Consider the following 12569-nt stretch of genomic DNA (forward strand, 5'->3'; position numbering starts at 1 on the left):
TTAAGTAACTTGCCCATAGTCACATGGAGTCTAAGAGGCAGGATTTAAAGCCAGGTCTTGCTAGTTTCTAAGACTAGCTTTCAGTCCACCACCTACAAGTCAGCTTGTAGGATATCTTTTCTTAATATCTCACTGAGACTGACTTGAACAACTATACACCAAACAATTTATGCTTCAGAAAAAAAAGCATTTTGTTTCTAACTAAACCCATACAGGCAAACAGGCTCTCTTCCCAGAACTGCTGTAATTTGTGGGGACAAATCATGTTGTACACACTATAAGCTACAGATGAAACTTCTGCACAACAATTACAAAATGGGCATTATATGTAATTATTTTTTACTTTTTTAAATGAGTTTCATTTTAAAGTATTTTAAAGTTATTTAATAAAACTTTATTTAATAAAAAAAGTTATAATAAAATAGAATTTGAATTGTTGAGTAAAATCAGTTATTTGTTTAAAAATTAGTTCCATTTTCCCCCTTGTATCTAAAAAGATCTAGCTTTGCTTCATTTGTAGTGAAATTCTTATGTCTGACAGTCTGAGTTATTTTGACACATGAATTAACACTGTAAGTGGTAGGTTCAGAGATTGTTCTGAGGGAGTATTGAGCTAACCTTTTAAAAAAATCAATTTCTTTAATAAAATAGAATGTAATTTAACAATAATATATAATGTAATCTGTAACATATTATATTATATATAATACAATACTATATAATAAAATAAAATGTAATTTCTTTAATAAAATCAATACACTGAGTTACCTAATACTGATAAGAAGACTTTAGGAGGAAAGGGTCCCCACAAAAAATTTGGCTGGTTAACTGGATACAAAATTGATGAGTTATAGGCTCTGGGACTCCCTTTGAACTCTCGTTTAATCTTCCCCACTAGATCTGATGTTCTCTTGAGACCATAAGCTTTTCGTTATCACTATGCCCAAATCTTTGTTACCTCTGGATTGCTTCCAGCAACTTCTCACCCTTGATCCTATCAAAATCCCATTGTCTTGATTCTGGGAGTCCAGACCTCTAGTTAGCCCAGTCTATAGACCACTCCCATCAAGACCCTCCCTGGACCCCTCCTCCAGTCACCGCAGACTGCTTGACCACCCTTAGATCCCTCCCACAATCTTTCTGTTTTTAAGATCCACCTTGCCTCCAAGAAGGGGCTCAGATTCAATCTGACTCAGAGTCATTCTGGCCTGCTTGTCAAAACAAAAGTCACAAAGGCTCAGATTCTATCTAGCCTGCTTATATTAGCAGTACAAAGGCTCAGGTTCCATCTGGCCTCATCACTGGCATTAGTGATACTAATGTTTAGGTTCCTTAAGAGTCCACTCAATATGGTGGATCTTTCATCAACTTTGTTTTTCCTTAGCTGAAAAAAGGTGTGGGTGGAATTCATCTGGACAGGACTCAGCTTGTCTCTATTTCGGGATTCCAGCACCCCTAAACTTTAACAGCTGAAAGATCAAAAATGGGTCATCACAAGATACACATGGTGTGAATGCTTGAATTTTGGAAAACTGCATCATACAACTTACCTCTGCCAGGCAACAGAATGAGATTCAAATACGGTAGGACAATATTAAAAAAGTTTGTTTAAATTTAGTTTTATTTGTTTCCCTTTACCTTACCCCATCCTTAATTCTATCTGTTCTTGACTCTTTCTTAGATAGTTTTTTTTAATGAGTTTCATTTTTTTCCATTTTGATTCTGAAGAATCTAGCTGTGGAATAAGCCACAGACAAATAACATAGGGACAGTAGATTAATTTTCTTCTCCTTTAATTCCCAGAGCGCATCCCTCCATAATTATGACAAGTAGACCTTTGACCCATAGGTTGGAGATGTGAGGTGTGCTGGAGACAGCTCTTACCAGTTCAGGAGAGCTGACAGTTAAAATTTTCAAAGTGATCATTTACACATCAGAAATTGAAAAATGCTAAATATAAATCAGGGCTTGATGTTTTTTGTTTTGTTAATTATCCAGACTTAAGAAAGTGACAGAGAAAATATTATTAATTCAGATTAAAAGTAAAAGTGTGTCACAGGTACGGTCTGCCTCCTACCCGCCAACAAGCTGGTTGTTGACCAGCATAGCCCTGGCTGAAAGTTTATCAATGTTGTTTACAAGTTAATGAGAAAGTCCTAACTTAAATGTTAGTGTTTAGATCTACTGTATTATCAACTTTCAGGTCTTATAAATAAGAAGAAAGAGAAGAACTCAAACTAGAAGCAAAACATTTAAAGAACTGTCATGGAAGTCACATTATATATCTTTGTTTTTATGGGAAATATATTTCTAACACAAAAGTTAGAAGCATGTTAATATCTGCAGCACTGACATTTCAGCAGATGAAGAAGATAAAGGTTCAGTATAGAATATAATACAAAAGTTACTGTGGAATTATACAACCTGATGCAATAAGAATGATTTTTCTGACACCTGGTCAAGTGTTATTCTGCCACCTAGTGGCTACAACTGCTATTCTGCAGTTCTCAAATTCCTTTGCAATCCCCTATACCAAGTTCCTGCTGGAGTAAATATTGCAGGAAAATACAATCAAATATGTAAGGTTAAGGAAAAGTTATGGTTAAGTGGTGTATGGATCTGAAAAGAAACTAAATGGAGTAAGAAAACTTATCTAAACATTACCTGACAGTCTGGCAGTCTTGCCTCCTGGCTAGTTGTGAGCATTGTGGCGATATGGAGGCAGCAGGCTGCTGACAATCTACAAGAAACTGATAAATTAGACATATATACAAAGAGATGACAGAGCAAGGTGTTAGTAACAGCATTAAATTGTAAGCAGCTGATGAGATTTAGTGAGGAATAAATGTGTGCTTGAGTCCTAATCTGGTAGAATATTTAGCATTTTTTGTTTTGATATTTCTAATGAAAAGCATAGCATCTACTTTTATAAGTAAAAAATATCACTAAAACATTTGATGGTTCTGGAATTTAAAAATTTTAATATTGGTTAAAATTAAATCCCCTAAAGTCTACCTCTCAGTATTGTCTTTTCTCAAGTACATTATTAAATACTTATTAGCAACCTAATGCTCAGCAGAAGTTTCTTGAAATAGTAAAGAAAAAACAAGGGTCTTAACTTTGGATTCAATAAAGAATCAATTTAATAACTTCATTTATTCCCAGAACCCTATTTCTTGTAAATAGACCTATGTGCTAAAAACTTGTATGTAGTCAGAATAACAAACATCCTCATAGGCTCTGCAACTGGAAGGACCCTTAGTGATCATGTAGTCCCAAACTACTTTATTTTACAGATGAGGCATTTGAAACTCAAAGATTCTCAGTGACTTTTTAAATGCCCACAGGTATTAAGCAACAAAGTGAGGATTCAAACCCAGGTCCAAACCTCATGAGCTTTCCTCTACTACACTATCAGTGAATGGCTGTAAGAAATAGATGCTAGTAGCATGATAAATATAGAGTGTTCATTATGCCACTTGGAAAAAAGAAAAGTATTCTTTACTGTCATTTAAAGCATTTTGACCTTGACTGCATTATTTGTATCCATGCCCTGTTTTCTTCTTCCTACTGGATGGTTAACTCCTCTAGGGCCAGAATTGTATTTGATTTGTTCCTGTATCACTTTCAGCAGAATGTGTTCTATCAATGCTTATTAAATTTGAATTCACTGAACAAAATGAAATACAGCTGCACCAGTACATTTGGACAAATGTGGTAACACAACATAAAAATATAAAATTAAAGTTGTTTCTGCTGACTTTAGATAAGTAGACTAAATATGGGGGGGGGGGGGAACCTTTACCAAGCCAGAAAGTCTCAGATACAATTGGGAGGGTGTCACCATCCTTCCATCTTCCCCTAACCCCCATTCACCAAATCCCTAGGAACTTATTTGATGCTACCACATGCTAATTTGGGACAAGTCATTCAACCTTTCTCAGCAAAATCCTTCCCATTCTGTTAATTAAAATGAGGGAGTTGGACTACAGGAACTCTGAGATAAATTTTAGTATCAAATTCTATGACTTAGTAATCTTATGAATTCTATAATACTCTGCTCTCTATATTCTATATTACTGTTAAATATTCTATAGTACTGTTCAAATTAACATTGTGCTAAAGTGTTTTAGCTTGAACATCTCTGTAAATCTCTGTATGATTATTTGGATTATGCCTTTCCTATTTCAGAGCGCTCAAATCTGATCATTGATGAAGGTTGTAGACCAAGTAATTAATATCTGCCTTCAGTTTCCAATCTGGGACCAGGAAAAAATCAAGGGATACAAGTGGGAATAAAGAATAAATTTGCAAGAAAGATAGAAAGGTTTTGGCATAGGGAAAAAGCACTGGACTTCCGGTCAGAAGATGGGAGGGTTAATCTTGAATTTGCTTCTTCCTAATTGTGAGTGCAAGTCACTTAATCTCACTAATCCTGTTTCCTTTTCTGTAAAATGGGAATACTGTTATAATAATAGTTACACTTTATCTCACAGGGTTATGTGGAGGATTAGATGAGATAATGTACATAATGGATTTGTAAACATAAAACTTTACATATATGTAAACTACTGATAATTATGGATGAATTTAGCTTTAAGATAAAATTTCAGTATTTATTAAAAGTTTAAGATAAATTCCCCTTTAAAAAATAATATTTATTTTTAGATTTACAGAAAAGTCTCACAGAAAAATGGCAAGAAATAGGCAAGAAAAGGTCTAAAGTATGTGAGTAATAGTTAAAGGAGTGAATAAAAAGGTAAAAAAGGTTCAATTTATATGGAAGATCTTTTTACAGACAATAGGGCAACTATAATTTGTGCTAAAGGTATTGGCAGGAATCTTGTAATTTTGGAATAGATGATCAAGAAGTCTAATATCTGAGAATAAATGAAAAAGTTTGAGGGATCATGCTGGAAAAAATTCTATACATAAAGCTTCACTCAGGAGCTGTGAGCCAGAGAGCACAAAGAGCAGGAGTCGTAAACGGGAAGTTTACTTCAGTGATTGGCCATGAGAATTAACTATAAGATCTGTCATCATTAATAAGTGAAATTGGGAAATCCTGGTTTCAGAAAGTATGGACAGCAAAAGGAATTATCCTATGACATGCAGAGATTATGATATTTTTTGTGGTTTTACTACTGTTAAAAACACTACAACATCACAAAAAGCAATTTGGTGTCCTTGTTACTCATCCTATGTTCCCTAAGAGGAGGATGATGTCTTGCAAGTGAATTGGATTAAGTGGGACAGGGCTGGTGAAGTCATCTTTCCTCCAGTCATCTATGTCCAGTGACAAGACACAGGTCAGGATGATGGGAGATAGCCCCAGATCCAATGGAAGACCTTCGCTTTTTTAAGCTCAGGTCTTTCCCAAGACTCAGCTTTTCTGAGGCAACACCCATTCAGTAAAGAAAGGCAAGAATTGAAGCAAAAGCTGACTTGTTTGTCTTTACAAAAGAATCAGTCTGGGAGGAGAAGACCCTCAGAGTTTCCAGCCAGAACAGGAACAATTGCTATTTATACTCACTCTGAGCCATCAAAACCCAAACAATGAGCAAGTGAATCTTGGACTGGGACCTATTACTGATCAATCAGTGGAAGCCTGAGTGATTTGGCTTCCTGGTTCATCACATCAAAGCCTGGTTTACCAGAGCTCTATTTCAAGAATTTGAAATATATATGAAAATTACTTGACAAAAGAGTTAATTTTCTCAGTTTTAACCCCCCCCCCCAATTAAAAAAATAAATAAATATTAGGGAAGAAAAAATCTAGCCCCCAAACCTGAAGATATTCTGTGAAGTATTAGTGATCAAAATTTATATTCCTTTGGACAGAGCACCCACATATAAGGGTATGACTCCCCACATGGACAAAGAAGAGAGAAGGGAGAAGGAAAAAGAGGAGGAGGAGGGAGGAAATAGCAGGATTACTCAACTGGAACTGGCCATTTGGGTCCTCCTTGGAGCAGCTACTAGATCTCAGAAGAGGCCTGATGACATCAGAAGTGTGATGTGTTGATTTGCAAGTAAACCGGATTTAAGTGAGGCAGGGAGGTACAAGGTCATCAGCCTCACTCTCTTCTCCAGAGTCATCAGAGTCTCTATAATGACCTCATTATAAGAGAAGGTAAAGAATCAGAAAGAATTAATCCTCTCTTGAAGGCAGGGCCATAAGTAGGAGTCTCTGTGCCTAGGACAAAGGCTGGAAACTGAACTTGGGGCAAATGGCATTAATGGTGCTTCAGTTGAAGGAGGAAGGTATTGCTTGATAGGGCAGAAGGGTGAGAGAGACTGTGGGGCACTGACTCCATGTTGCTGTTGGTGAGGCTTTTGGGGGGAGAAAAGGAAACAAGGCGAGGAAGGACCCGATCTAACAGTATCCTATTTTAACTAGTTATTCTTGCTATCCAGTGCTAAGCTTCATAGTTGCTAAGTTGCAGAAGGGCTCCTAGTGCTGTAACCACCCAAATAATCAGTTTGTTTGTTTTTGCGTTTAGTTATTCTGACCAGGATGCAGTGGGGTTTTCTTGGTAAAGATACTAGAACAGTTTGCTGTTTCCTTCTCTAGCTCATTTTATAGATGAGGAACTGAGGCAAAGAGAGTTAAATGACTTGCCTAGTAAGCATGTAGGGCCAGATTTGAATTCATAAAGATGTCTTCCTGACTTCAGATCTAGCACTCTACCACCATTTATAATTAGGATGCTGGGACAAAGCCCTGGCTTCCTGGCCCTTGTTACTGAAGAACAGAAGTGCTTCTAAAGGAAAATAAATGTAACCCTACTTCTAAATGTATATCTCACAGAGACCACTGCTTTCTCAGAGCTCAGATAATGTTATTTTAACAGTAAGAACTAAGGTGAAATTGGTGAAAGAACAGTTCTTTGCAACTGGGAGTAACAGTTGGGAAATATTTTGACATGAAGCATCTCTCTGGGAAAGAGTATGTGTTTATCTGTGATCCAGAAGGATCTGGGAAGTATTTGAACTATGTATGCCTTTCCTCATGGAGTCAGGGAGACTATGTATATTTAATCTGTGATCTGTGAGTACCAATGAATAATTTACATGAAAGAATGTAAGGTCTCATTCTTTCTTATGAGAACTACCAAGTGCTGTTTTCTGGAGAAATCATATAAAGGAAAACTTATAAAGAGGATTCTGTAAAGAGCTTAAGAAAAGCTGAAAGATAGTTTCTCATCACTGCTAAAAAGAAGACAAAGAGAAGAAAAAATCTTGAGGAAAAATAAAAATATGGAATGAATGGAATGATTTGGGACAAATTCCAGACAAACGAAGAGTTCACTAAAAGTTACTGATACTTTACAGGTTTGAAGTGATTCTGGCAATGACATGAATTGAAGTATTATAAATAGTTCTGCACATTTATTATTGCTTTCATTTGCTAATTATATATTGAATAATTTTAATATTTATTTAAATATGGAAGAAATAAGAGCAACAACTATTGGGAAAAGAGGTTTCTCTAGCTCCCTGAGTAATATTTAATGAATTTTATTGTGGCTTTGAGCTAATCAATTAATTAATAAGAAGATATTACAAAACTTTTAACAGGAAATAAATTATCCAACATAGTCCCTAGATCATTTTACAGCTCAGGAGTAAAAAATTAAATATCTAAGTATTACAAGCAGCAGGCTAAAGTTGGATGGCTTGCAGATGAGACAGTCAGACCTATAGGACATACCACTCTGTTTGAAGGAATGGAGGTACTTCAAAAAGGAAAACAAATAAAAATTATCTGAAGTTATAAAAAGGAATCTTAATCTATGTCATATGGTGTGATAATGTTACATAGATTAGAAAGGAAGAGGGACCAGCGAACTTTTGGAGCTTTTAACAAGCATGATATTCTTACAATATATGATAAAGGTGGGAGCAGCTTCTTGTGCTCTGTGGATCTAGAGAGAGATCATCAGGAGAGGGGCCATCCCATATAGGGTAGAGGAAAATGAGGTCACTCAAGACATGAAAGTTGTGGTGGACAATCTTTCTTTAAGGAAAAGTAGTAAAGTGGCTATGTGTCACCTGTACATGAACCATCAGGAGAGAATTCTATTCCTGGGCTGCATATCTTCTTATACCTGACAACCACTAATGTATCATGTGATTCATTAGGGGACAAATCATATACCAATCCAGAAAGAATTATTAGGGACTACAAAGTCTCGAGCAAAAAGCTCTCCTTGGGGAAAATGTGGTACTACCAAGGGAAAGTAGTGGCTTTTATAAAAAAAAAAAATGCAGATTTGAAAAATGAGCAGCTGGTATTTGAGAATAGAATCGAAATTTCTGGACCAGGGCTTAAGATACAGAACAGTAAAAATAGATCTTTTCCTAAGATTTGCAAATCTATTCAAGTGAGCTTTAAACCAAATGTACAGGGATAGGGGAAAAAGCCCTCACAAATATCCATTAAGATAGAAACCACAGAGAGTAATGTTATGGCATAAGAAGAATTATATCAATTCAGCAGACTGGCAATTTATAGCAGACAATAAAAAGAGTCAGTAATAAAATGTGTGACCTCAGGCATCTATATGCAAATTACAAAAGAATGAACAATAAAGTGAACTAGGAATTTTAACACATGGAGGTAAATTCAATATCACTGGTGTTCCTGAAGATTGGTAGGATGTGATTTATGACTAGGAAATGGCTGTAGAAATGTATTCCTTATTCAAGTCCCTCTCCTTTCTCAGATCAGTCCTGCACATAGCTGCCAGCTTGATCCTAAACGACACAGCTGACCATGTCATGTCCCTGCTCCAAAAACTAGAGGTTCCCTATTGCCTTTAGGGCAAATAGAAAATCTGATTGCAGTTTAGTTTTCTAGGCTTATTAACCATTAATTCTCCTTCATGTACTTTGTATTTTGGTCACATTTGCTGTCCCTTATATACAATATTTGATTATCTGCTTCTCATACCTTGCCCCTAGTCTGAAGTTTACTTTCTCCTCCTGCTGTCTCTTGGAATCCCTAGCATCCTCTGAAGCTCAGCTAAAGGGCTGCCTCCTCGTGAGTGTTTTCCTCATCTTCCAGTTGCTAGTGTCTCCCCCACCAAAACTGCTTTATGTTTATATTGTATGTATTTTGTATTTACTTGTTTGGGCAAATGCTGTTTACCTCGATGTAAGCTCCTTGAAGGACTGTTTCATTTCTGTCTTTGGAAACCCAATATCTGGTACATAGTAGGTATTTAATAAACGACTATTGATTGACTGCATAAGAAAGGATATAGGGAGAATCAGAAATAATATTATTAGAAGAATTTACTACAGACCACATGACTGTAAGGGCAAAATGGATGATCATTGAGGGAGACAGATCACAAACTTTGCATGCAACAATGATAAATGATATAGTAGTGATGGGGATCTTCAACTATTTGGACAGTTAATGGAGATTTCTGTCTATCTGTGCGTCTATCTCTGTCTCTCTGTTAAAGCTAAGCAACTAAAAATTTCTGGCTTGCCTTAAGGTTAATTTCATTCTTCAAAAGATGGAGGAATTAATTTAAAAAACCCTCTCTCTGCTACCTCCCCTTCACACCTCCATATCCAAATCAGTTTAAAAAAACCATCATTTCTACCTTTGCATCTTGTATATGTCCCCTTTTCTTTTCTGACACTATCATCATTCTGGTACCTTATTCCTGGACTATTGCCATAGCCTGCTGCTTGTTCTTACTTCAGATCTCTTCCCCTCTAATCCATCCTTCATTCAGTTGTCAAATTGATTTTTCTGAAGTGCACATGTGACCATAGCATTCCACTATTCAATAAATTCCAGTAATTTCTTATCACTTCCAGGATAAAATATAAAATCCTCTATTTGGCTTTTGAAGCCCATCATAACCCTGCCCTTTATCACCTTTTTATTTGTTTTACACCTTAGCCCCCTCCATAGACATACTCTATGATTCAGATCATAGAGCCAGATCATTAGTCTCCTGACATTTTCTCACACATGATACTATCTCTCTTCTCCATGAATTTTCACTGGCTGATTCCCATGCCTGGAACTGCCTCTTTTCATTTTCACCTCCTGAATTTTCTACCTTTCTTCAGGTCTCAACTAAAATCCCAGTTTCTTCAAGAAGCTTTTTCCAGTCCTTAATCTTAGCACCTTCCCTCTGAGATTATCTCCAATTTATCCTGTGTGTATCTTATTTCTACACAGTTATTTGCATGTTGCTTCTCTCATTAGACTGTAAGCTATTTGAGAACAGAGACTCTTTTTTTCCCCTTTGTATCCCCAGCACTTGGTACAGTGCCTGGCACAGGATAGATACTTAACAATCATTTGTTGATGTGAATAAACTGATCCTGATTCAGAACAATAAGAAGCTACAGGATGCTGAACTAGAAATGATAGGCACTTGAAAGGAAGTAACTTTGTCAATGTAAAATTCATGACAGAAGAGAAGGGGAAACCTGTTCATAGTTTGGTATATACTCCAGATTTTTGGAGAACATATTTGAAAGAGTTCAAAGACAGGATAAATTTCTTCTGGGTAAATTAGCTGAAGAAGAATTCTCAAGAATGAAAGTTTGATGTCACAAATAATTTTGGTAAGGAAACAAAGGGTAAGTTTTTTAAAGAGATATATGTGGATACATAGGGAACTTATCAACTTGGATGTTTAACAGCACACGCAAACATAGAAACATCTATCTACGTATCTATCTGACTGTCAGCAGGTTGAATAAAAAGTCACAACTCTATAAAAATAATACTAAAGGATACTGAATCTAATTAAAAGAGATTCCATAGGGATAAATCTAAAGTGCTATGTTTGCATTTAAAAAATCAAATGCACAAAGATATGATGGAAGAGGTGTGGCTAGACAAAAGTTTTTATGAAAAAGATCTGGAGGTTTTGGTGGATTGCAAGCTCAATATGAGTCAACAATATAATATCACAGCTAAAAAGCTTAAGCATATTGAAGTGTCACCAACAAAATTACAGTGTCCAAAATAAGAGTAGTGACAGTTCTGTTTTCTGCCATGGGTCACATCATAACTAGAATATTGGGCTTCAGTAATGGATACCACATTTTATTAAGTACATTGATGCTTGCTCCTTGTAAGGAAAGCTATGGCAAATCTGGACAGCATACTAAAAAGCAGAGACATCACCTTGCCCACAAAGGTCTGTATAGTCAAAGCTACGGTTTTTCTAGTTGCAATGTGAGAGTTGGACCACAAGCAAAGCTGAACATTACAGAATAATGCTTTCAAACTGTGGTTCTGGAGAAGGACTTCTGACAGTACCTTGGACAGCAAGGGGATCAAATCAGTCAATACTTTAAATTAATTCAGGCTATTCACTGGAAGATCAAATACTGAAGCTGAAGCTTTAATAGTTTGGCTATGTAAAGAGAAAACATCTCCTTCCATAAATTAAAAATGAAATAAGTTTTTGAGGATAACATGTTTTCTTGTTATTTAGTCATTTTAGTAATGTCTGACTCTTTGTGACCGCATTTGGGGGTTTTCTTGGCAAAGATAATGGAGTGTTTTGCCATTTTCTTCTCCATTTCATTTTACAGACAAGGAAACTGAGACAGAGTTAAGTGACTTACTCAGAGTCACGTAGCTAGTAACAGTCTGAGGCCAGATCAGAAGTCACATCTTCTTGACTCCAGGTCTGAAACTCTATCCACTGTACTATCTAAATGCCTATAGCTAATGTCAATATAATAAACTAGTTCTGTTCAGCTTTATTTGGAGGGAATTGGGAGGCGGAGCTACTGTGATGTCACTGGTGTAGGGAACTCCTGTCAAAATCAACTTCACCAATGGAGATGGACAATTTTTTTGCAATTTATGAATTTAGGGCTGGCTACCTGGGACTTCACTAAAAGATTAAGTAATCTACCCAGGGAAAAAAGCAAATTTGTCTCAGAGGCTGGACTTTAACCTTTGTCTTTTTAACTCTAAGGCTGCCTCTCTTTCTATTACACCATATGGAATACAGATTGTCCTTTAGGAATAAAAAATGTTAAATGTTTTCAGCCTGAAATATTTGAAAAACACATGATTACAATGGACAAGATCTACACTTTTGAAAGTTCAATGCTATAAAATCTCCTCTAATACAAATTCAGTGTTAATGATAAAATATCTACAGCCTTAACTGTACTGTTTTCCTCATCAAGATATTCAGGCATAAACCTAAGTTTAATTGCTCAGGAAGAGTTATAGAAAATCTTATCTTAAAATGATCTATGGTTTTCTTTTGAATGATATGGAAAATTAAATAAATTTCTTTTTTAAAATTTTATTTTTTTCTGAACCTAAATACAAAAAAACCACATACATAGAAGAACAGAAAGATTACATATTCAATCTCCATTTCATAGTACTTACTTTTAAAAAATTATATAATATATAAAAATATACAAGTATATATTATAATATATACATATATAAAATTATATAATAATTCCATGTTTTCCTCCCTGTCTTTGCTTCTTTCTGAACTTTTTCTTTTCTTCTGTACGTTAAAAAAAATGTTTCAACGTTCCTCTTATTT

General features: G+C 35.7%; 1 protein-coding gene across 4 annotated transcripts in view; it reads right to left on the reverse strand.

Moving 5' to 3' along the window:
- Positions 1-12569, reverse strand: part of BICD1 (BICD cargo adaptor 1) — a 208773-nt gene that overhangs the window by 8774 nt on the left and 187430 nt on the right. For 2 of the 4 annotated variants that reach the window (XM_072654352.1, XM_072654351.1), the window contains one exon: positions 2665-2740. The exons of the other annotated variants lie outside the window; for them this stretch is intronic. In XM_072654352.1, coding sequence (XP_072510453.1) covers positions 2693-2740 — 48 coding nt within the window. In that variant the 3' untranslated portion in view covers positions 2665-2692. The remainder of the gene's footprint in view (positions 1-2664; positions 2741-12569) is intronic. 4 annotated transcript variants of the gene reach the window in all.

This window comes from Notamacropus eugenii, chromosome 3, assembly GCF_028372415.1.
Source record: "Notamacropus eugenii isolate mMacEug1 chromosome 3, mMacEug1.pri_v2, whole genome shotgun sequence".
In the NCBI taxonomy this organism is placed as follows: domain Eukaryota; kingdom Metazoa; phylum Chordata; class Mammalia; order Diprotodontia; family Macropodidae; genus Notamacropus; species Notamacropus eugenii.